The 23,877-nt window shown below is 40.0% G+C and overlaps 3 protein-coding genes and 2 long non-coding RNA genes across 9 annotated transcripts; 4 read left to right on the forward strand and 1 right to left on the reverse strand.

Moving 5' to 3' along the window:
- Window positions 1-131: 131 nt before the first annotated feature.
- Window positions 132-6,813, forward strand: LOC130700924 (uncharacterized). 4 transcript variants are annotated; one of them, XR_009421787.1, is made up of 8 exons: window positions 132-410; window positions 499-587; window positions 5,318-5,494; window positions 5,555-5,596; window positions 5,683-5,756; window positions 5,810-5,920; window positions 5,987-6,237; window positions 6,617-6,813. It is a non-coding gene; the product is annotated as an uncharacterized LOC130700924 (long non-coding RNA). The 4 variants fall into 4 exon arrangements; XR_009421788.1 differs by having other exon boundaries at window positions 5,561-5,596; XR_009421785.1 differs by having other exon boundaries at window positions 5,318-5,596.
- Window positions 6,814-6,888: 75 nt separating this feature from the next.
- Window positions 6,889-8,660, forward strand: LOC130700922 (uncharacterized). 2 transcript variants are annotated; one of them, XR_009421789.1, is made up of 5 exons: window positions 6,889-7,048; window positions 7,109-7,343; window positions 7,403-7,538; window positions 7,596-7,901; window positions 7,993-8,660. It is a non-coding gene; the product is annotated as an uncharacterized LOC130700922 (long non-coding RNA). The 2 variants fall into 2 exon arrangements; XR_009003918.2 differs by having other exon boundaries at window positions 6,889-7,343.
- Window positions 8,661-15,073: 6,413 nt separating this feature from the next.
- LOC130700908 (protein rogdi-like) lies at window positions 15,074-16,412 on the forward strand. Its single transcript, XM_057522905.2, has 5 exons — window positions 15,074-15,271; window positions 15,331-15,549; window positions 15,627-15,905; window positions 15,971-16,180; window positions 16,246-16,412. Exons 1-5 carry the CDS (start codon window positions 15,242-15,244, stop codon window positions 16,315-16,317), a joined length of 810 nt encoding a protein of 269 aa, XP_057378888.1. The 5' UTR covers window positions 15,074-15,241; the 3' UTR covers window positions 16,318-16,412.
- On the reverse strand, window positions 16,318-21,278 carry LOC130700881 (carboxypeptidase D-like). The gene is made up of 9 exons (XM_057522856.2): window positions 20,661-21,278; window positions 20,170-20,590; window positions 19,559-20,109; window positions 19,423-19,493; window positions 18,478-19,362; window positions 18,174-18,419; window positions 17,339-18,109; window positions 17,178-17,280; window positions 16,318-17,112 (listed from the first exon to the last, which is right to left on the reverse strand). Exons 1-9 carry the CDS (start codon window positions 21,129-21,131, stop codon window positions 16,585-16,587), a joined length of 4,047 nt encoding a protein of 1,348 aa, XP_057378839.1. The 5' UTR covers window positions 21,132-21,278; the 3' UTR covers window positions 16,318-16,584.
- A 425-nt stretch (window positions 21,279-21,703) lies between these two features.
- On the forward strand, window positions 21,704-23,778 carry LOC130700898 (dolichyl-diphosphooligosaccharide--protein glycosyltransferase subunit 1-like). The gene is made up of 7 exons (XM_057522886.2): window positions 21,704-22,054; window positions 22,116-22,232; window positions 22,325-22,573; window positions 22,634-22,840; window positions 22,899-23,094; window positions 23,177-23,415; window positions 23,486-23,778. Exons 1-7 carry the CDS (start codon window positions 21,815-21,817, stop codon window positions 23,609-23,611), a joined length of 1,374 nt encoding a protein of 457 aa, XP_057378869.1. The 5' UTR covers window positions 21,704-21,814; the 3' UTR covers window positions 23,612-23,778.
- The last annotated feature ends 99 nt before the right edge of the window (window positions 23,779-23,877 follow it).

Raw genomic sequence — 23,877 nt, forward strand, 5'->3', positions numbered from 1 at the left:
TTGCAAGAAAATAAAGTACTCTTAAATCGAAAATGTATAATTCAATTTACATCTGTTAACGTAGTTAACTGGATTGTTGATAAGCAAAATTACAACAGCTGATTGACTGTAATGTTAGTGTGAGATTTTCCGATATGGACGATGGATATATTCGTCCGTTCCATGGTGCGTCCTTCGTCCAATACATGTCCTCTGCCAATGTTTGATAACCCGCCATGTCTGTCTCCCGAGCCACAATCCTAGGATTTTTATTTGTAGTAGAAAAGATAATTTTGTAACACCGTAAAAAATGCACAGAATGCACTTGCAAAATCAAGGGATTAACCCTCAGCCATGAAATTTAGAAATAGTAACTAGATTTATGCAAAAGTTGATGTGATACAGAAATCTCTAACAGTCAAGAGCTTTATGTAAGTATAATTCTTTTAGTCTCTGTATTTCTTAGTTGATTCATGGTACACCTATATAATTACCCATAATCATTTTCTAAATGTGCAGGCCAAGTGAATGGCATCATCTTGCTGAAAATATTCTTGCAAAGGGAAGAATCAAAGACATGTGCATAGTGTACTCCAACTACCATTGCGGTAAGCATTCATTGAAATCATAAGCAGCCAGTATACAAGTACAATGGGCTATCTAATACATGACCTAACATCACGTATTAGATCCTTTCTTGCTATTAGGGTGTGAAAAAAAAATGGCTTGACAAAATGTGTGAAAATATTGCTGTCCTACCATAAAAATGTGACCAGGCACCTACTAAACAAAAGGGGAATGTTTTTCCATAGAAAAACAAACAGCGTATACTAATAAAGTTCTCTGCAGATCCATAGACATAAACTTGCTCAATTCTTGACAAATATTTATATCCTTAATTCAAAAACAGCATGTTTATCAAACATTGTCTGAAAGCTTAGGTTTCGGTATTTTACGATAGCAGCGCTCCAATGCAATTTTTGTGGACATTTTTCTATCTAGACCGTTACACTCGAGCTTCATAGCCTAGAACCGTTTTCAATACTATCTATCAATACTGTCCATCAGAAATTAAAAACAATAAGAACTTCATTCTCACGAAATCACATTTATTATGACCCTTTTGCATATCCTCTTTACAAATAACTCATGTCAATGAGTGAAAGAAATTCTCTTGCAGTCGGAGTCCGTCGGCAGTGCCTGGAAAGGATAGTAGACATTGAATTGCATTTGGCTGCAAATTGTAGGTATAGTCTTTATAAATGTCCAGAACACTGCCTTCGGAAGCCGTTTTGTAGAGAATATCTTCCATACAATTGTCAAACGGAAGAAGGGTTCTTAGGAGGATTGCGAGTAACCCAAAAGTTAGACAAAAAAGAAGGCGAAGAATTGGAAAAAGAAGAAACCCTCCTTACAATTGGTGTAAATGTATGAAATAAGAAATTCTCTTGCAGTCGGAGTCCGTCGACAGTGCCTGGAGACGATAGGTAGACATTGAAGTGCATTTGGCTACAAATTGTAAATCTAGTCTTTATAGATGTCCAGAACACCGCCTTCGGAAGCCGTTTCGCAGAGAATTTCTTCCATACATTTGACCAATGAAAAAAGGGTTCTTAACAGCATAGCGAGTCATCCAAAAGGTGAAGAAAAAAAAATCCTCCTTACAATTAATTCGTGTAAATGTACAAGTAAAAAATTCTCTTGCAGTCGGAGTCCGTCGACAGTGCCTGGGGACGATAGGTAGACATTGAAGTGCATTTGGCTGCAAATTGTAAATCTAGTCTTTATAGATGTCCAGAACACCGCCTTCGGAAGCCGTTAAACGTAGAGAATATCTTCCATACATTTGCCACATGGAAGAAGGGTTCTTAGGATGATAGCGAGTTACTCAAAAGTTAAAGAAAAAAGAAGGTGGAGAATAGAAAAAAGAAATTCCCCGTACAATTAATTCGTGTAAATGTGTGAAACAAGAAATTCTCTTGCAGTCGGAGTCCGTCGACAGTGCCTGGAGACGATAAGTAGACATTGAATTGCATTTAGCTGCAATCTGGAAGTCTAGTCTTTATAATAGATGTCCAGAACACTGCCTTCGGTAGCCGTTACGCAGAGAATTTTTCCACACATTTGACAAATGGAAGAGGGTTCTTAGGAGGATAACGAGTCGCCAAAAAGAAAAGAAAAGCAAAAAAATTAAAAGACGATAGAAAAGTTACTTGCCGATCGATGCCAGTTGTTCATAGGCAAGTTTACACTGGTCGATCTTACCGTAAATAGTAACCTTCCCGGTGGGCGAAGAGGGTCGGTTAATTTCGACAGACAGCTCTTTATTCATTTGTTTAATTTTTGCGTTGTTAACGTCGTCCAAATTGAGATCAGGGCATTCCAAACGAACGGGTAGCCCATCAATGAGGTCTTTGGCTGCTGCTTTACGGTTTTCAGCGTCACTTCCCGAGATTGTGAACGTGTAATCACGATGGCCCGTTTCTCCCATTTTTGTCTGAATTCGCACACCAAATTTCAAGTTAACACGATCAATGTTCTTGCCCCCTTTGCCAACAATGTGTGGATAGTTGCCCTGGGATACTTTAAGCAGCATCACTTTGTCAGGGAATGTTTCCACCTTAATTTGTGCTGGCACGATCTTAAAATTCGGGGCTGGAACGGTGTCTTTCGATGAAGATTTTCTTGCCTGTGGCATTACACCAGGTGTAGGAGGCTTGTCGAGGTGTGCGGGATTCGTCGTTTGGGCTTCGGTTTTTACGGGCACGCATGTTTTTGCCTTGCTGGGCTTACTTTTTGGCGTATTATCTGAGCAAGCAAGAGGTGGTTGTTGTTCCACCCGATCAAGAAGCTCTACTTTCGTATCGTCTTTAACTTTGCAGTTCAAGATCGATACAGGCTTCTTGGCTTTATTTTTCTTTTCCTCAGCGAAAAACTCTTTTATTTCTGTAAAGACAGCACCTTCTTGTTTGCCATCTTTAACGGAAGGAAGTTGTTTGCCCCCTGATTTATCAGAATCATCCTCCAGGAGTTGAAACGGATTTGAAGTGACTATTGGTTTCAGAGAACCACTACCTTGTTCTCTTGCTTGAGAAGGGGACGATTTAGGGGTTGTGTTCTTAACCTCTTTGGTGAGACGTGAGTCTTTTCGTATTGGCCCCTGTTTCTGTGGAGTAGATAACTGATTTAGCTGTCCTTCGAGCTCTTGGTTAGCTTCTTCGTGTATCTCCTCAATTGTCTTTGGTCCATTTATTGCTCGCCGGGGTTTCCATCCAGTTTTGCGTAGATCTACCACGTCTTGAATCATGAAACGGATGCGGCTCGATACTTTCCGCTCACCAGCTATGACCTGTAAGTTTTGGATGTATGAGGCCATAATTTGGGCGTTCGTAAATTTGGGTGTAGCTCCAGTCTTTGGAAGTGTAGAACCCTCTAACTGCTTGCCGATGATGGTCAGCAATTTGCAGAGACATTCAATCGAGTCTTCGTCTTCCTTCTGGCTTAGTAATTTACGAATACAGTGATGCATAACGTTGAAAGAAATGACGTCGACTTTGAATAACTCGCCAATGAATCGAATGTTCCCTAGCGATGTTCGTCTATTCTTCTCAACGAGTTCATTCAATTCATCTTGCAGTTTTTGCTTCACTTCTTCTGTTTCGGCGGCTTCAAGCTCAGTTCGTTTCTTATCGGTCTCGACTAGACTAGCGCTATCCTTTTCAAATTCCTTCTGGCAATGAGACAATAGCAGTTTGCGGAAGTTAACAGTTTGCTCGGGATTTGAAGACGATGCGACGTCTTTTGTCGACAGTGCTAAACACATCTTTGCGTATGTGGACGAGAAAATGGGTTCATCGACGGCTTTTGCAAAAAAGATTTTGATCACCCCTGCCAAACAATCTTGGTTGTCGATCTTTGCCTCTTGGATCTTCGTTAATAACCGTTCGTAGTTTGACGGCGTGAGCTTGTTCAAAATTCCACGTACAGTTTTCAAAATCTCGTCGCTAGCTGTCAAGTTACCGTTTTCAGATTTTGCAGTGGACCTCTTTGGTTTCCAAGCGTTGGCGTTATCTGGCTTTCTCGGTTCTTCCTGTGAACTCATCAGTTTTATTTCGCGTCTTTGTGGGTGGTCATATTCCCTTGCAGGTAACAGTGGACCAAACGAACGAGTCATAGTTTCAACTCCTTGGTTGTTCGGGGTTGATTCTGAACTGGGTGAGTCACGAAGAATACCAAGAGCTGCCAGACATTCGATGTTGGTGATCCCAACGCTGTTCTTCAGTTCCATGAGCGCACGCCGATCATACACCCTTCTCGATGTGTTTGGTTCTGGAAGAGATTTTGGCTCTGCTCCGATATCTTGTCGTTGGATACTTGGTGGTGCGCACACGGCTATTTCGGGCTCTTTGATCTTCTCTTCAATTTGGCCAGCAGTAGACGCATTCGCAAGCTTTCCAGTAAGTACGTCGTTGGATTGTCGAAGTTTGCCAACTTCTTCTTGCAATCGTTTTATTAAGTCGGCTTGGGCAAGCGAGTCGGCTTCTTTCCTTGCAAAATCTTCTGCCAGTATATCTTTTGAATCTTGCAGTTTGATGATTTTTTTTTCCAAGTCTTTGGCAATATTGTCCTGAATTGAGAGGTGATCTTTCATCTTTTCTAACTCTTGGTCTTTTGAAGCTAAAAGCTTGATTTGCTCTTCCGCTAATTGTTCATGCCGTTGCCTCAGCTCCTCTTTTGAAAGTTGCAGTTTCTGCAAATCTTCTTGCAAGTCTTTGACAACGTTGTCCTGATCTGAGAGGAGTTGCTTCATCTTTTCCAATTCCAAGCCTTTGGAAGCCAAAAGTGCGGTTGTCTCTTCCGTTAAAAGCGCCTGACGTTGTTTCTGCTCTTCTAATTCCTCCTGATGTTCTCGTTTCTGACAATCAAGCGCACTGATTAGCTTTTCGTTTTCTTTCGAAACAACGTCACGATCCGAGATGAATTTCCGCACCTCCTCAAAGTTGCCAATCGTAGACCAATTAGATTCATTCTCCGTAAGTATGTCACTTAATTCGGCGTTAGAACGTTTCATCTCATTCACCTCTTGCTGCAAGTTCTTGATCAAATCGTTTTGATCTGAGAAGGCTTTCCTCATCTGCTGCAGCTCTGAGTCTTTTGAAGCCAAAAGTTGACTGTGCTTTTCTGGCCCAGCAACTTCGCGTTCCATAACAAAGTTACGCAACTTCTCTAATTGCAGTTCCTTCAAAGCCAATGCCTGAGTTCTCTTTTGGTTCAATAGGGTGTTACGCTGCCTCAGTTTTTCAAATTCCATCTGATATTCCTGCGTTTTGTGTTTCAGGTGGCAACGAAGCTTGGCGATTTCTTCGTGAAGAACATCGTGGCCGGGCTGTAGCTTCTTAGTGATCTCCAACTCCTGGTCTTTTAAAGCCAAAAGTTGGGTCGTTTTGTCCTCTAGCAAGCGTCGCTGACGTTGCAAGATTTCAAATTGTTCCTGATATTCTTGACTACAGCTCAGGTCAGTACGCAATTTCTGGTTTTCTAGCTGAAGGTTATCGCGAGCCATTCTCATTTCAAGAACTAGCTGCTGCAGCCGGGTTATTTCCTCCACGTCGTTCTGGTTAGTGGAAAACTCTTTCTGGTTTGTTTTCTGGTTTGACGTGTGTGTCGATTGTTTTTCTGGTTGTGGATTTGCCGCATCGGCAGGAGCTGGGTTGACGGATCCGAAAATCCACGTAGGGAGAAAGTAAAGGATTAATTCTCTGAAAGCCATTTTGAAGGTAATGAAGAATTATTTGGTGCTATAGAAACTATAACTGATATGTTTCATTAGAACGTCGGATGCTATTATGTCAGCTGACAATGAAATGGCAGCCATCATCTCCATTTTCGTTCACTAACTTTGATTAGAAAATGTTTTTCCACACGGAAATGAAAAAGTGCGGTCAGTATTTTAAAGCATATATTATTACAAACATATTTCAAATGAATTTACACAAATATTTTGAAGGAAATTAATATTACCAAGAAATTTCCTGATACCCACCTATCCACAGTCTCAATGGCATTATGACGAGTTTTCCGCCGACGATAGCAACGTGACGTTTGATATTTGGGATCAAAGTAAATTAATCATTGAAGAGGCTATATCTGCAGAAGAGGCTGTATTCTGTAGTACGCAAAAAAGAGTGGTACGCGTAAACACCGGGAAAAATTAGAAAACTGCAAGAACAAACCGTCATGATGCAGAACAACAGCTATGTACACACTATTTCTCGTGCTTTTGTGTAATTTTATGTGGCTACAAAAATTGATTCTCCCGTGTCACCTGTAATTTGCTTCTCCGCTTTACGCGCTACAATTAGCGCCATAGAAATAGAATTAACAAGTTCACGTAAATGCACCCCCCCTTTAAAAAATTTGCCATTGTTTCAAAAACTCACATTTTGTGGTTACAAACTTCGATGAAAGATGGCGCTCTTGTATCTTGTCTTCTGCTTGAAGTCTGTGTAACTTGTGAAACTTATCGTAAATGGTTTGCTAATATTCGTTAATTGTGTTACATCCAATGGAAAGTTCGACATTAACCAATAGTGTGCCATCTACTTTTTAAGGTTTTTATTCTTTTGTTTTTTATTAGGCTCTGAAGAAGTGCGTCGCTATAGTGTGTTCTCCCGGACACGTATGATGGCCAGTGAGGCCCTGTTGAAAAGTCGATCGATGAAATTTGCACTCCCTTCAAGCTCTTTCAATTGAAGCAAAATGACTGGACTAGCTGCGGTGGGTGACACGTCAAGCAGCGCTGGACTAATCATGGCAAGTGCCCGAAAATGTATCGAAGTGGCAAGTAGCCCCTCTTCGGTCCCTCTTTCGCTTCTTTTGCAATTTTCTTTTTCTTTTATTGTAGAATAACCCGTTGGTGGCTGAATCTATATGGAATGTTCAGAAGTCTACCGAGAAAACCCAGCAGACGCGGGTTCGCATCTTCCGGGTGCTCGAAACACGTTTGGCACTTATACCATAGTTGATTTGTCCAGTATGTTCAGTACTTTTAAAGGAGTTGTAGCTACAGGTATGTAATGAATGTAATAATTTAATAACAAGTGATAACAATTAACTATGCTTGTACAAGTTTTCATAATTATTAAGCATTATCAAGTGATACCCAGTCACGTTTAATGTAGCATGACCAGCAATTGTTAAGAGTTAGTATCCCTTCTGTTGCATCACAGAAATGAAACTTAACATGTTTTGCTTATTATTTGTGTGATTGCGCAAAGGATTGCGCCATCCAGGCAATGTGGATATTCTGCCATGTACATGATAAACCTACGATTCTTCGTCAACATGCAAGATGTTACTCTCTGGTAATGCTTTTCTGCTGAGTTTGTTTAGTTTTCTAATTTAATCGTCAATGTCGTATTAGCAAACTACTGTTGGCAGAAAAGCTGATGCATTGGGACAACGGTTATGACAAGAGCGATGAATAAATCACCATAGGTCAGTTGCCTTGCCTTCCCAATTGCAACAAAGATGAATCGTGGAGTCAAAAACATTAAAAGGTGGCACTATTTTAAATGTTTTAATTGATGTATCGCTAAGTGCTGATACATGTGTAGAACATGCTGGAATTCATGTCATCCTGGAGAGGACTAAAAAAAAAAGTTTTATCCATGAAGCTGCTCCTTAATCATGTCCCAAACAATTGCCTGCGTCAGCCAGCAATCTTTCAATGTCTAACAGGCATTTAATAGTTTTGAAGATCGCGGTTTGCACTCCCTGAGGCGACATTCCTGAATCCCACCTGTCAAAAGATTTGAATGCAACAATTTCTATTTTGAACTGAAGCCTACCAAATTCTTTTTTCATAAAATGAGGAGATATGAGGTTATAATTGAAATTGGCGTCAAGACTGCCGAGACCAGGTACATTGTTTACCTTCACGTTTACTGATCAAAACAACCAACTTTGTAACCTTTCTGTTTTTTATGTTGCATGGAACGTCCAATCGGAAAGCCCATGGAAGATCTCTGTGGCCAACACGAAGGGTTCTTCCAAACTTTCGTATACAAGTTTTGGCTATGGTGATCATTTGCAACTGCATAGCTATTTAGAAGCTGTTGCCAGGAATCTACAGGAATATGGCAGATGATGAATTTATGTACCATGTAAGCGATATCAATAAGAACGTTTTATGCTTATCTATGTTTTATTTTCTTAATTTAGATAAATAGCGATAGTGAACCTGCGAAAGTTTCTGGTTGGGATGTGATGACGAAAAGTTATAATAATCTGAAGTACGGAATTGAATTTCCTTCCATCAGCCGCCTGTGTATTCCCGCGTATTACGGTATTAATTATTTAAAAATTCAAGTGCATATCTGGGCTCCCTTCCTTTCCGTAGCCCCGTTTCCCCTTGACTCATAATAAGCCCGTAGGGGGTCATGCCCCTACTGTACGGTATATTTAAAAACATATACCGAGGTTTGGAGGGCTCTGGCCGGAAAGGGGACGTGGGGGTCCGCTTAGTCCGATGAAGTGTTCATGGAGGGCGACGTGGCTACCCACAAATCCGAATTAAAGGCTAATCGCTCCTGTAAAAATGTTCCATTTCTTCGGCTTTTCTTCCGGCTTCTCTTAGCCAAGCACCGGGTAATCTCCCCGGTGGGTCAACCAAGGCAGTGTCTCCCCCTACCTTGGTTGACGGCAACTTTGAAAGGGCTACTTTGCCTTTCGAAAGTTGCAAAATCTTCTGTTTGTGCAGAGTAATGTCAATACATTTTTTTTTTTAAGCAAAAATTGTCTTTTTAACTGCTTTCTTACGCTTCCCTTTTTTTAAAACTTGTTCTTGTGTTTTGGGCCTTGCAAGTTCTGCGGTTCTGCGTTCAATGTCATACGTACGATAACATACGTCGATAACATCGCATTGTTATATTTTCTTGGGGATTGATGCATTAGAATATTTGTTATTATCGATATTGACTCTTTGAGGAATCGAACCTTATACGTACAGCGTACCGCGCCGATGCTCTACCATTGAGCCATGAATTATGTAATAAAAGTATGCATTTTTTATTGTCGCTGACGGACATCCCTTTTACACTCAATGAAAATGATCAAAACCCAACAAAGTGTGACATTTTTTATACAAACAGGTAACTTTTCACTTGCATGAATCTTGAACCTAAGACTGCCAGTATTGTAACCGGACACTCTACCACAGAGCTATATACCTTGAGGGTTAACTGACAGATAAGCAAGTATTTTTGCGAGCTTCCAAAAACTGCTTTGATAAAATTGTCGTCTGGATACGAGGATATATTTGGAATAACAATATGAATCTCATGGCTCAATGGTTGAGCATCGGCAGAGCATGCTGAACGACTGGGGATCGGTTCTCCGTAAGAAAGCAGTTAAAAAGACAATTTTTGCTTAAAAAAAAAATGTATTGACATTACTCTGCACAAACAGAAGATTTTGCAACTTTCGAAAGGCAAAGTAGCCCTTTCAAAGTTGCCGTCAACCAAGGTAGGGGGAGACACTGCCTTGGTTGACCCACCGGGGAGATTACCCGGTGCTTGGCTAAGAGAAGCCGGAAGAAAAGCCTAAGAAATGGAACATTTTTACAGGAGCGATTAGCCTTTAATTCGGATTTGTGGGTAGCCACGTCGCCCTCCATGAACAATTCATCGGACTAAGCGGACCCCCACGTCCCCTTTCCGGCCAGAGCCGTCCAAACCTCGGTATATGTTGTTTTTAAATATACCGTACAGTAGGGGCATGACCCCCTACGGGCTTATTATGAGTCAAGGGGAAACGGGGCTACGGAAAGGAAGGGAGCCCAGATATGCACTTGAATTTTTAAATAATTAATACCGTAATACGCGGGAATACACAGGCGGCTGATGGAGGGAAATTCAATTCCGTACTTCAGATTATTATAACTTTTCGTCATCACATCCCAACCAGAAACCTTCGCAGGTTCACTATCGCTATTTATCTAAATTAAGAAAATAAAACATAGATAAGCATAAAACGTTCTTATTGATATCGCTTACATGGTACATAAATTTATCATCTGCCATATTCCTGTAGATTCCTGGCAACAGCTTCTAAATAGCTATGCAGTTGCAAATGATCACCATAGCCAAAACTTGTATACGAAAGTTTGGAAGAACCCTTCGTGTTGGCCACAGAGATCTTCCATGGGCTTTCCGATTGGACGTTCCATGCAACATAAAAAACAGAAAGGTTACAAAGTTGGTTGTTTTGATCAGTAAACGTGAAGGTAAACAATGTACCTGGTCTCGGCAGTCTTGACGCCAATTTCAATTATAACCTCATATCTCCTCATTTTATGAAAAAAGAATTTGGTAGGCTTCAGTTCAAAATAGAAATTGTTGCATTCAAATCTTTTGACAGGTGGGATTCAGGAATGTCGCCTCAGGGAGTGCAAACCGCGATCTTCAAAACTATTAAATGCCTGTTAGCCATTGAAAGATTGCTGGCTGACGCAGGCAATTGTTTGGGACATGATTAAGGAGCAGCTTCATGGATAAAACTTTTTTTTTTAGTCCTCTCCAGGATGACATGAATTCCAGCATGTTCTACACATGTATCAGCACTTAGCGATACATCAATTAAAACATTTAAAATAGTGCCACCTTTTAATGTTTTTGACTCCACGATTCATCTTTGTTGCAATTGGGAAGGCAAGGCAACTGACCTATGGTGATTTATTCATCGCTCTTGTCATAACCATTGTCCCAATGCATCAGCTTTTCTGCCAACAGTAGTTTGCTAATACGACATTGACGATTAAATTAGAAAACTAAACAAACTCAGCAGAAAAGCATTACCAGGGAGTAACATCTTGCATGTTGACGAAGAATCGTAGGTTTATCATGTACATGGCAGAATATCCACATTGCCTGGATGGCGCAATCCTTTGCGCAATCACACAAATAATAGTAAAACATATTGAAGTGAAACCAAATTTTAATGAAGTTTTACCAAACAGCCGCGTAGTACCTCTGAATTCCAAAACTACGCCTACACATTCGTATCAAGCAAAATATCAAAACATTTTGTTTGCTTTTTGCTGGCATTTGTTTCGGTTGCTGTCACCATCTACCGACCGGTAGATGGCGATAGCAGTGAAACAGGAAAAAAAGGCCGATATTTTTTTTTTTTTTTTTTTGGTAAAACAGTAGCCATATTCTTTTGTGTACAATGTCTAAATGAGATCAGACATCGGAGAGATCAGGTATGACAGCTTCTAAAATGAAAAACTTTTGCATTCAATCAAATTAATTTATTACTAAGGGAGATGTATTAGTTTTATATGTTGCCAATCAGAAACTAACAGCTAAGATGCTGCTTTTAACAAGTAGACCGTGAAACCTATGTTGCAAAGCATATTGGAAATACCATCTTCTCATTCGGATGGTCTAAAACCATTCAACAATTCATCTCAGTTGTGGTTGACAAGTGCTCTATGTTTTGTGTTGGCAACCAATATTGGGAACCATCACCAAAGTTCAGCAATCTTCCTGTATATTCTACTGAGTTTCTCAAATGGCAAGATCTTGTGTTGTGGTGTTATTAGACTTGTAATTTGGCAGCCAGCATCAACTTGGCATGATTCTGCGTTTATTTCTAGCTTGTGGAACTAAAAATGTAAAGAATGCTTACCCAGAAGGGTTTTCAAAGTGCATTATGTAGTATTTGCAGCCATAAACCAACACCCTTTCAGCGATGTTCTCCTCAGTTCTATTGAACCTATCATGTGGCAGGATTTGTTTTGAGAGGCAAGTCAATACACTTGTATATGGGCAGTCAGCATCAAATTGGCATGATTCTGCGTTTATTTTCAGCATGTGGAAATCCAGAGGCAAAGGATACTGGCCTTGAAAGGTCATCAACAATGCAAAATTTGTAGGTTGAAATATCACATGTGTTCTCAAACCTGTGGCTCCCTAGTCATTTCATGTAAGTTTCACTTTGGTAAAATCAGGCTGTTCCTCTTTATAATGTTGCCAACAGTTAACAACCATCTTTTCAACAATCTCCTTTTCATTTCTAGTTTGCCAAACAACATACACCTTCACCCCGCCCGTCGCTCTGTCTTCACTTCGTCATTGTGTTATTGTTGTATTGATTTTACACTATCCTACTATTTGTTATATATGCCCATTTGTGTTAAAGAAATAGTGGCAGCATCAATAGCTTTCCACTTTAAATTTTTTGAAATGGGTAAAAGAGCTCTTTACAAATATGCACTATACAGCTGGATAATGTTCCGAGGAATACCAATCGTACGCCCAATGCTGGACTTTCTGTAATCAGCAGCCCATTCCAAAAATTTAGGACAGTTAGTATGCCATGCGTGTTATTGACTGAGACATGTGAGCGCTTATTTCAGACCTCTTCACGTTTCAAAAGTCTTGAGTTAAAAAGCCGATTTGCGTAATCCTCAAATGTAAATTTCAAGACCGACGCAGTGCTCTGATGCAAATTAGCCATACTAGTACTGCCGATATGCATATCAACCCAAGACCTCATCAATCGCTAATTAATTACCATACGGCGTTGCAACAAAAGACTGCGTCAAGAAATTTAACGAAAGAGTTCTTAACCATTAGTACGATAGCAAGATTTCTTCATTTTATTGCTATTATTATGACTACTTACAAGTATCCGTTGAAATCGCCAACTATTTGTTATACGTCTGGGAAAAACGATCATTTTGTTTCGCATATGTTGCCATAACCGACCATTTCTGTTGTTGACTTATTGCTCGAAGGACAGAATGTTATTACATTTTAATCCGGGAGTTCCTCAACTGATGACAAAAAGTCTAAAAATGAATAGGAAAACTTAGAACAATGAATAAGTCAAGCAGATTTTGGTTTTACATTCACACTGTAAATTAGTTCGATATTATGTAACAGCTAATGCACCCATGAACCACGTTATAGTTACCTATCAATTGTTTCTCAACGGAAATGCTAAAAAAAAATGGCGATGACACGAAAAAGTAGACCATGCGCGACGCTAAACGATAACAATCGTTAATAAGTCGTAAAAATAACCTACAGATCTTCGGCTTTACTTGATATTCATGAATAACACCAAGCATCGTTACTCCGTCTTTATCTAAAATAATCACTTTGTCAACAACGCAGTGCAATTGCAACGTTAAGCCAAGCAAGTTCGGCATACGAAGCTAAATAATACCTTATTTTTTAAAGAAGGGAAGAACGAAAATCTCTGTTTGGCCATTTATCCCGAAAGCCATCAAGAATGCGCAAATGTCAAGAATGGAATACTGGTGCTAGTTTGGTCGGCTTGCGTCACGGCTACAGGCCTCAGTTAGGAGTAGCGACTTCCAACAGCTTCAAGAAGTTTCAGTTCAAGTCATCGCATGATCCACGTCAATTTCGTTATTCCTAAAACTAAAATTCCAACAACAATATTATCAATGAACATCCAACAACCGAAACAACTGCAGGATTTTTAAAAGCGGATTGGATCATGGCATTAAGTCAGTGCTCATCTAATTAAACGTTCAAGGAAACAGTGGATTTACAGCGGCATACTACCGTTCCAGATGAACAACCGAATACTGGCCGATTCACAGATTTATCGTCTGACAAATTCACTGCACCTTCACCTGAAATTTCTTTTTTCATCAGGACCTCAGCATTTCCAGCTTTGACTGTATCCTACAGTCAGCCTTACTTTGAATAGTGCCTATGTTGGGATTGGTCAAGCTGCCGTAAGCAATGATGCTAGCAACAAATACGTCTAGCTCTCCTTCCAAGCCAGGTTGTAGTTGAATACCGGGGGGCAGGTTTGGCTTCAAGCATTTTATGGCGCTTCAGGGATGCATTCACACCATAGAAGATATTTCCCTATCCTATAATCAGGGAATTAAGTCTTCAGATGTTATTCATTTAAGAATGCAAAGTACTTTAGAAAACATTATTGTATGATATGCTTGGTTCAACACAAAAACATGTAAAAGAAACATGTGGCTCCACATGTGCTGAGAATAGCTTTGGCTACATACAGAAATGCAGTGTTTGTCGAAATTTCAGACCCAGATAGGTCAGGATGTGACTGCTATAACCTTACAAAATAGATACATTTCCTGCTCCTATGGAATTATCAAGGCTACCTTTGCATGTTTATGTGGAGATTTCCTTTTACACAAAACCTCAATTGCCACATTGTGTTTTTGAAGCACTAAACATAGAGACCTTTTTTTTTGAGCCTCTTGCAAGTAATGAAAATTATTTCTAAGCATTGCCTGATTGCTAAAACATAAATCCTTTTATCCGCAGCTTGTTTGTTTAGCCGATGGAATGGGCGAAAAGGGAGCTAGAATAAAAATAAATTATTATTTGACGCAGATTTTGAAAATATAAGGCTTTCTTTGCATTGGAATAACCTTCTATCCTTATGACTCACAAAGGTCGTTAAATTATAGTTAAATACTTTTTAATTGGGATCGAATGACACAACCTTAACAGTACAAAACTTTGGTGGTAAATGGCAAACAAAATGTCGCGAGCAAAATTTTTTCCAGTGTTCGACGGTTGGCGCTGTTGCCATGAATTTTTATTATGATTCCGTCCTCGTTTTGGGACTCGTATTGACAAATATTGGCAAAAAAGTCGGGCTTGTTTCGTCATCCTTCTTTTTAAGCCCGAATTTCTCGCGAAAAATATCAGAGTTCAATTTTGATTAGGGCGAGTGATGTTTGTCGAATTCCAAGCGGTATTATTTTGCAAATTTTGACAAAAGTGGGAAGGTTTAATACCCTTCCCATTTTTTCATTATTGGCAAAATTTCAAATTTTGGCTTGAAATACATGAATTCCAGTCAGAGTTGAATGTTTAACACGGAAATCAAATTCATTCTTCAACTGTTGATCAGTTTTGGAACTAAACGTGAAAAACAACATAAAGTTGGCGTTCCTATTCGCATGGCGTCTTTCTTTTGTTTCTTTTCTTTCCTTGTTATGGTTTGATAATGTCATTGCGTTTTGGGTTCTCCGCACTCTTCCTAGTCTAGTGAAGAGCTAATGGCTGGGCCTATATGTTTTTTTAAGTATAACATAAAAAGACAAAATAAGTTCAAATAGTTGTTATGAGAAAATCTCGTTCGTGAGTCATTTACGCAATAAGTCGGTGTATCTCGTTTTGCATTTGCAAGATTACTATTGACTCATACTAATCAGCTGTCTGAAGAGTGAAAAATGAACAAAGTTTTGACACAGGAGAATCTGGTAATTCCACTTTATTATTTCCCTGAACTTGATATTCATTTTTTATTGTTATACTTCAGAGGCAAGAGTTCAGGTGGTTGATAAAAAATGAGGTTCACAAAGTATTCAACCAATTAAAGGAGGTTCTCGAAGCTGCTGCCCGTCGTTATCCTGTTGAAATAGCAGAAGTTGATACGCAAGTGAGGCAGGAAAAATATGTCATGGCTACATCAACACAAACGTCTCAGGATCAGTTAAAATGCATTTTGACAATAACTGGTGACAGCATTACGTCAGCGGTAATTATTGATTACATTCTTTATTGTTATTATTAAATTATCTTACTTATTGAAAATGCTGACTCATTTTCATTTAGGACATGACATTGAAACTTCATAAGCATCCAAATGTAGTGTATCATACAACAATTGCTGCAGAATCTCCTTGGCGCCTCCAGCAAATACAAGATTCAGGAAACTATTTAAGGATGGCTTTGTCCAGTTTGTCCTTAATACCTGATGAGCTAGAATATTTATCTGCTGAAGAAGTGTTGACTGACCTTGATTTGGTCTTGGGAAAAATTAATCGCGCCCGCAGCACATTGGCTATTCCTCGAAAAAGGACGATTGATGAACTGATGAATAGTAAAAATATGGTGAGTTTGAAGCTAACCTTTTGTTTGGCATAACTTTAACAACCCCAAATTTCTGACTGATATAGAAAACTCTCACACCTGCTCTTCCAAGTGATTTGGCTGTTAGTTTCTATCTTCAAGCACATAAGCTTATTTTTGCAGTATACCACCTTACCCAGGCAGGGGGTACTGTGAAGTTTGAAACACTGCAGTCAGAAAGCCCTGTTACTTGGCTGAATGAAGTTCTTGTATTGTTGAGTGTAGCGCTGCAGCGCGCCCAACAACTGCGAGACAAAGTAATATATTGCAATTCGTTACTTGTTAATGGATGGTTGTTAAATTTTATTGACTTTGGTTTCAGGTATCGGTTTTCTTGCAGTACCAAATCCACAATGTGTCGTCAGAGGCCACACCAGTACCATTATTCCAATAATTTAGTTTCACGAATTCGTTTATTTCATCTTCCCGCTCCGTGTATAGTATTGTGTGCATAGTTTTCGTTGCTGTACAACAATACAGCAGTAGACACGTGTTAATTATCCCAGATAAGTAATGATGACAAGGCACGTCATGATTAGGTAGATAACAGGAAACTTGCAAATTACGGGATTACATTATTCACCTTCACACGTTAAAATCAGATCTAATTAAAAAAATAATAACATTTGAGAAATAAGTTGCTCTGGCCATTATAGTTGAATCACATGGCAGGCCTAGAACTCTTCCGAAGGTCGACCAATTGCTCCTCTTCCAAGCTCGAAGATGTAGCGCTATTAAAATCCTCCAGCTCATCACTACTCGAGGTATCATCACGATACTGACCCAATCTTGCTCCCAAAACTTTGCCTTTTGGCCTAATAGGTCGGAATGGTGAATCTCCCGATCCTTCTTGCACTGCTCGAATCGGTGGCCGCATCTTGAAATGCTGATGTTGCGAATGCTGGACAAAAAGTTCTTCATCGCTTGAGCTACTATCAATCAGCACGGGTGCCATGTTCTCCCGATCTGTTTGCTGGAGTAACTGGAAACCCCATTGGCTAGATTTCTTCTTACGCTGAGCCTTGCGTTTCTCATAACAAGAACAGCAACACAGTACTATTGTCAGCAGCGAAAGAAGTAGAGAACCCATTAGGATGACGAAAACCATACGTGGCAGTCCGCCTACTCTTTGGTCTCGTGAGAGCTGAATGACTATCTGACTGGCCCCGCCATCTGACACTGTCACCACCTTAGAATTAAATAAACCATTCATCAGCAATAAAAAATTAATGAAATTAAAGCAAAGTATCATACCTTTGTTTTTTTAACGTAATCAGACGACAGAATTTCAATTGCATATTCCCCACGAGCTAGAGCAATCCAGAACTGACCGTCTCGGGTTGTTGAAACAACCAAACTGAGAGTTTGAAAAAGATAATAATTGAATTTTATGGATACGGTATACATTTTCTTACCTATCAGCAGATGAAATCAATGCTCTTCGTGCTGCAGTTACTTTAATTACAGCAGCAAGTGGTTGACCGAACTGGCTTGTAACCACCCCAGCGATACCCTGACGGGCTGTGAGGAACAGTTGAAACAGAGCAACTCGATGAGAAGTAAGGATGGTATTAGTTTGATGAGACTCCGCGCAACAAGAGAGCCCAAGGCGGAACGCAATGCTACCATTGCTGACTTCACTGATATGATTGAGAAACGTGGACGATTGGCGCTCACCCTGAGCACAATCGCTTGACCCTTGCATTTGGTGGTCGTAGGTTTCAACTAACTGTTTTTCACGGAATTGCTTCAGTCCCGATAATGAAGATCCAGCGATCCCAATCCATTGAAATTCAGGAGTCAAAACCATTGTAAACTTCTCCCGTTCCACAAATTGAATTATAGCTTCTTCGGCATTGGTTTTGGCACTTGACGTTGTTGCACAATCCGCGTCGGCCGTAGAAGGGTCGGCGTCGAAAATCAAATGCATCGATACACTCTTGATTACGCTTAGCGCGTCAGACTCGGAAGATATTAAGGCATCAACCAGGTTGAGCAGAAATGTCCGGCCTGATGCAGCAGCTGCTCGATCGATTCCATTAACCACCAGCACTTTAGGTTGGTGAAGCTTGGTAACCGTCCCCATTTGGATAGACTGCTTTCGTGTGACACAATTTGCAGCTGCTCCATCTCCTATTTCTAATACCCATACTGGCTGCTCCGATTGCTGCTCTGGTGATTTTACACTGAGAATAATATTGCGGCAAAAATGAAGTCGATATTTAACACTTGGAATTGCAACAAGTTTACCTGTATAAGCATAGCAAATTGGGTGCCTGCTTGACTTTCTTTTTCAGCAAACTCTCTAGTTCATCAGAAGGCAGTTGCACAACTTTGATAGGAGGTAATACAGTTGTTGTTGGCGAATTTATTTTTCCTGGTGAAGGCGGTATGGAAAGGCGAATCATTTCACCAACATTGACGCGTTGCAGTGTAAAATTTACAACACCAGCTCCATCTGAAGGCACGTTAACGGTTTTGCTGAGCGACTGGAACCTAAAAGTATAAAGCACTCAAAACTAGTTTGCATTTGAATGTTGATAGTGGTGGATACCCTATTGCACTAGCAGTCACGTGATATTCACCAGGTAGTAGGAGTCTCCAGTAGTCGCCATCAATATAGCTTCGGACATTTTTTCCTTCGAAACCAGCCACAGCTATGGAAGCATTAAAGATGGGGAAACCATTTGTGTCCATTACAAAGCCCTTAAGACCGTGATGAACTTGCTCGATGTACTCTAAGAGCGACTGGCGGTTCAATTCCCAATAGTGCTTCATATCCTTAGCCTTTGGATATTTGAAGCAACTCACTTCCACAGTGATTTCCATATCATTTGTATGGACGTAGTTCCAATCTTGCATGCCGCCGGAAACGCTGTACCAGTGAGCACCATTCGTAATTCCATCCTTAAAGGATTCGTCGAGAACACCCAATAAGCGGCCAGCAAGACTCTGATGGCAAGGTTTCCCCAAGTGCATGGTAGGATGTGCATAGCTGTAAGTCTTGGCAAGTTTGCGGAAGAGCGCATCGTCAGGTGAAGGGCTATCAATCTTGCTCTTGCCCTGAGGATTGTCATCGAATGGATAATTGGCCACCAGCGAACCACCATGAAGATTGGCAGACAAAACAAACGGGAGGGACTGTGACCAATTCATCACCGCAAGTGTTTCAGGTTGGAAGCTCGCATTATCATCCTTAGGGAAATACTGATCCGGAAAATCACGATTCAAATCGACTTGGTTGGCGTTTCCCCGTCCATAGCCACCATTTTCATCCCCTTCAAGGGCTATTTCGTAACCATCAGGATTCATTGATGGCATTAAATGAATACGTGTTGAGTCTATTAATTTTGTGATCCGGTCATCTCTACCATAACCATTGGTTAAAGTGATGGCAAGATTTAAAATCAGTTCACGTCCTACAACCTCATTGCCGTGCCTAAAACGAAGAAAACATAGTACACAGATTTTAATAAAATTTTTAAAAAAGCATACTTACATATTTGCGATATATTTAAATTCCGGCTCGCTAGGTTCGTGTTGGCCCGGATTATCAGATATCTCTAAGACCTAGAAAGTTACAATAAAAGTTTCTGAACAAATTTCGTAAGTAATACATTAAATAATATCCTCACATAAAGCTCGCGGCCTTGTATGCTTTGTCCAATGGTATACAGCCGTGTAATGGTCGGGAAGGCCTCAGTGATTCTTTTTAGCAATGTTTCCATTTCGGTATAGTTGTGGTGTCCGAATTCCATGTAAATTTTGCTGTCCTTGTCCGGTAGATCTGGGATGGCACGCGTCATTCTGATGTTTAGTGTGGTAGGCGCATCTTCCATGACCGAAACGTTATGAATTTCAACATCTTGATAGCCAAATGCGGAAACTTGCAACGAATAATTCCCTGGTAGAAGGAGTCGCCAATATTCCCCATCATTGGTTGTTTTCACGTCATATTCGACACCAACAACTGTGATCCGAGCCCTAGGAATAGCTTCATTCGTCTGGTGATCAGTCACCAAGCCCTTCACTCCCAAATGAACAGCCTGCATATATCTGATTAGGCTTTGGCGGTTTCCTTGCCACTCGAGTTGAAGGTTGGAGGCATTTGGATACTTGCAACACGATAGCTCGACCGTAATTTCGAAACAATTGGAAAAGACGTAGTTGAAATCTTGCATTCCACCTTAAAATATTCGTTTGAATTATTGTGCCATTCCAAGTTTAACATTTGTGCGTGACAAACCTGGAACATCGTACCAGAACGCTCCGTTGGTGATACCGTCTGTAAAGTTATCTCCTTGACACAAGTTGCCCTTATGCATGAAAAGATGATTTGATGCGTAAACTCGGGCCAAATGCTTGAAAAAAGTGTCGTCCGGGGCTTTCCCCTCTAGGCAACATTCACGATGGAGAGCAGTGTCGTCAAAAGGGTAACTAGCAACAACTGAACCACCGTGAAGATTTGCTGATAATACAAAAGGATTATTGACAATCCATAACATAATGGCCAGCGTTTCAGGCTCTCTGCCTTTGATAAATAATTCTTCGTCGACATTTTTTGGAGATCCTTTGATCTCAAGGCGGTCTGGAAAGTTTCTGTTCAAATCCACGTTATTGGAGTTTTCTCTTCCTGAAAAAGAGTTTGACCCATAACAATCACCTTCCTATTACAAAAAAAAAAAAAAAAATATTAAAAAAATATGCTTATAGGAAAACAGATAAATAACAACAAACCTTTGCTTTGGCAAAACCATCAGGGTTAAGACTAGGTAGGATATATATATCTGTGGATTCAATAAGCTTAGTCACTTCAACATCCTTTCCATAGTTTTGTGTCAGATGCTCCGCTAAGGCAATAAGCATTTCTTTGCCAACAGCTTCATTTCCGTGCATGTTACCAACATATTTAAACATTGGCCTCCCAAGAGGCCTAGGTGCACTAGCATTTGCAGTTATCCGAAGGAAGACCAACTCCCTACCCTGCACTGATTTGCCTATGGTTCCTCTTTTAGCAATAAACGGAAAATCTCTTTCTAAGGTCTGAAAAATAGATATCAGATCTTCATGAGAGCGATATTTATTTATTTCAACGCCATTCCATTGCGTAAGATTTGACGAATTGTTAGAAATAAAGCTAAACGACGACGTGACAGATGACAGAAACCAAAGGAACCAAATATGAAGATTCAAATAAATGACACGCATTTTACAAATTCCTTAATACTTTCCCATTTAAAAATACGAATCCCGAAACAAATCGAACAAAATCAAAAATTGCCTAGAAACTAATTAAATAAACTGAGGAGTACTCTATGATACAAACAAAAGTGAAAGATTGTCTTTGGGTAACACTGATGCCATTTTTTGGAACTTGATCTTTTTTAAACTGCTTTTTTTTTTGTTCTGGTTGTTCAAATAGTTCCATATATCATGTAAAGGTATTCATCATCAAATGCCACGTTGATTATAACTCGACATAGTGAAAAATCTAAGTAATGTAAACATGGCACCAACACCAGTATTGGGGTAAATTACATTTTCCACAGTCAGGATATTCTGGAATTCGGATCCCTGAATCCTAAAGCTCGTAACAGAACCAGAACAATGAAAAAAAAATAAAACTCCTGTATGGCTTCCTCGAAGTAAATACGAACAAACGATTTAAAAAATGGGTTAAAGAACAAAAAAAAAACATGGAAAAATAACCTGATATGCGCAAATTGTACCCAGACAACTGTTGTATCGGCAACCGCGGCCGGTTGTCGGGCCCAATCAGAATGAGCAAGCTGTCGTCTAACAGACTAACAAGTTCGCTGCACACGTCATTGCCGGGCCGGTATCATTCATTTCGGCAATATTTTACGCAGAAGTGAAGCCGTCTGATCATTATGGGATTCCGAATTAAAGTTTATTTGATTTGCCTATTCATAACGCTCACTGGATTTTGCACCGCAACCAGTGAAGATATACTAATCAAAAATGCCGAGCGGACCATCGACCTAACGAGCCAACTTGTCAAAATCACCCACCGCCTGACTTTGTCAAATACGGGCAAATCATCTGTCAAAAGCTTTAGTTTCCCTATCGACCCCAAAGCTCCGGAGAAATTATCATACTTCAAAGCCCAGGTACTTTTTTGCTTTCTTATCTTAAACACACGATTAATAAATTTAAGAGACATCCATTTAGCTTGCAGATGGAAAGGAGTCGTCAGGTGAGCTGAAAACAGAGTCTTCCACCGTTAAGGGAATTTTGACATACAAAATCACCCTAAGCAGTTCTCTTGAACCTGGTCAAACTGTCAAAGTATGTGATTGTTTAAAACTGATAATGTTTTTTTGCTGTAGTTGACATTTGATATGTTCAGTGGCTTATGTGTTTGTAAATTGATTGTTTAGGTTCTTGTTGGCACAGTATTCACTCACAATTTAGCACCCCATCCATCCGAAATTACTCAAAAGGAAAAACAGTTGGTTCAGTACAAGGGAAGTGCTTATATCTACACACCACACAAAGTTACAACACAAACCACCAAAGTCCTACTAAGCTCATCCACTGTTGAAAGCTACACCAAGGTTAAGCCTTCTTCTCAAAGTGATTCCACTATTACTTATGGACCTTATGAAAATGTTGCTCCATTGTCAGAGGTAAGATAGCATTTCTGTTTTGCTTTTCATGTTGTTTTACTAATTATATAATTTTCCTAGGAGAGCATTATTATTCATTTTGAGAATAACTCCCCATTTTTAAGTGTTGGTCATTTGCTCAGACATATAGAAGTGTCTCACTGGGGTAACATTGCAGTTGAGGAAACTTTGGATGTTTACCATGGTGGAGCCAAGCTCAAAGGTTCATTTTCTCGATTTGAATACCAAAGAGAGCAAAGTGGGGTCTCTAGCGTCAAATCGTTCAAAGTAAAATGGATTGTCTATTTGTTATTCGTTTCGTGTATCTAATGCATCAATCTTGCAGACGGTGTTGCCTGAATTAGCCGCAGATGTGTATTATCGCGACGAAATCGGAAATATTTCCACATCAAACTTGAGACAGGAGGATGATGGTGATGTTTCGTTGGAACTCCGTCCGAGATTCCCATTGTTTGGTGGATGGAAGACACATTATGTGGTTGGCTACAATCTACCCAGCTTCGCTAACTTGTTCAATTCTGGTGAAACTCGCATATTTCTCATTTTTATACCTCTTAACCAAAAATGCTCATCGTTCGTTTTATTGCATTCGTTTCTTTACAGGCGATGAATTTGTTCTACAAATGGATCTTATTTCTCACATCTTCGATCACATGGTTGTCGATGATGCTCTTGTTCGCATCATTCTCCCCGAAGGAGCATCTAATATTGAAATTGAAACCCCTTATGCTGTTAGCAGATTACCAGACTCGTTGCATTTTACTTATCTTGATACGAAGGGCCGCCCAGTTGTCGAGATTGCTGCCAAGAATCTTGTAGAGAACCACATCCAACCCTTCAAGGTAATTTTTTTTTCAACGTACATTTGGATAATTTCATTTACTAATGCATTTATGGGTTTTGTATTTTCAGTTGCGTTACACGTTTTCCCGGATCGTCATGCTTCAAGAGCCATTCTTGTGCGTTCTAGCCTTTTTCCTTTTGTTCCTCACCTTCATCATCTATGCGCGCTTGGACTTTTCGATCACCAAGGTTTGAGAGAATAAAGAGCATGGATATTGCAGCATCCCATTCATCTTTCACCTTTCACCCTGCTCGCTCCATTGTTTCGTCAACAGATTTATCCATGTGATTGACATGCACGCCTACTGTGTAGATGGATAGCTTTGGTCTGACATAAACGCACTTGAAGCGCTGTACACAAATTCTCTGTAGATCCATATTCTTTTCATTGTTATTATAAATTTAATGACTTTCCTCTTAGGCTCCCAAACTAAGTGTTCTTCTTTCGCTGCATGGTATTC

The sequence above is a fragment of the Daphnia carinata genome, chromosome 9, assembly GCF_022539665.2.
Source record: "Daphnia carinata strain CSIRO-1 chromosome 9, CSIRO_AGI_Dcar_HiC_V3, whole genome shotgun sequence".
Taxonomy (NCBI): Eukaryota; Metazoa; Arthropoda; class Branchiopoda; order Diplostraca; family Daphniidae; genus Daphnia; species Daphnia carinata.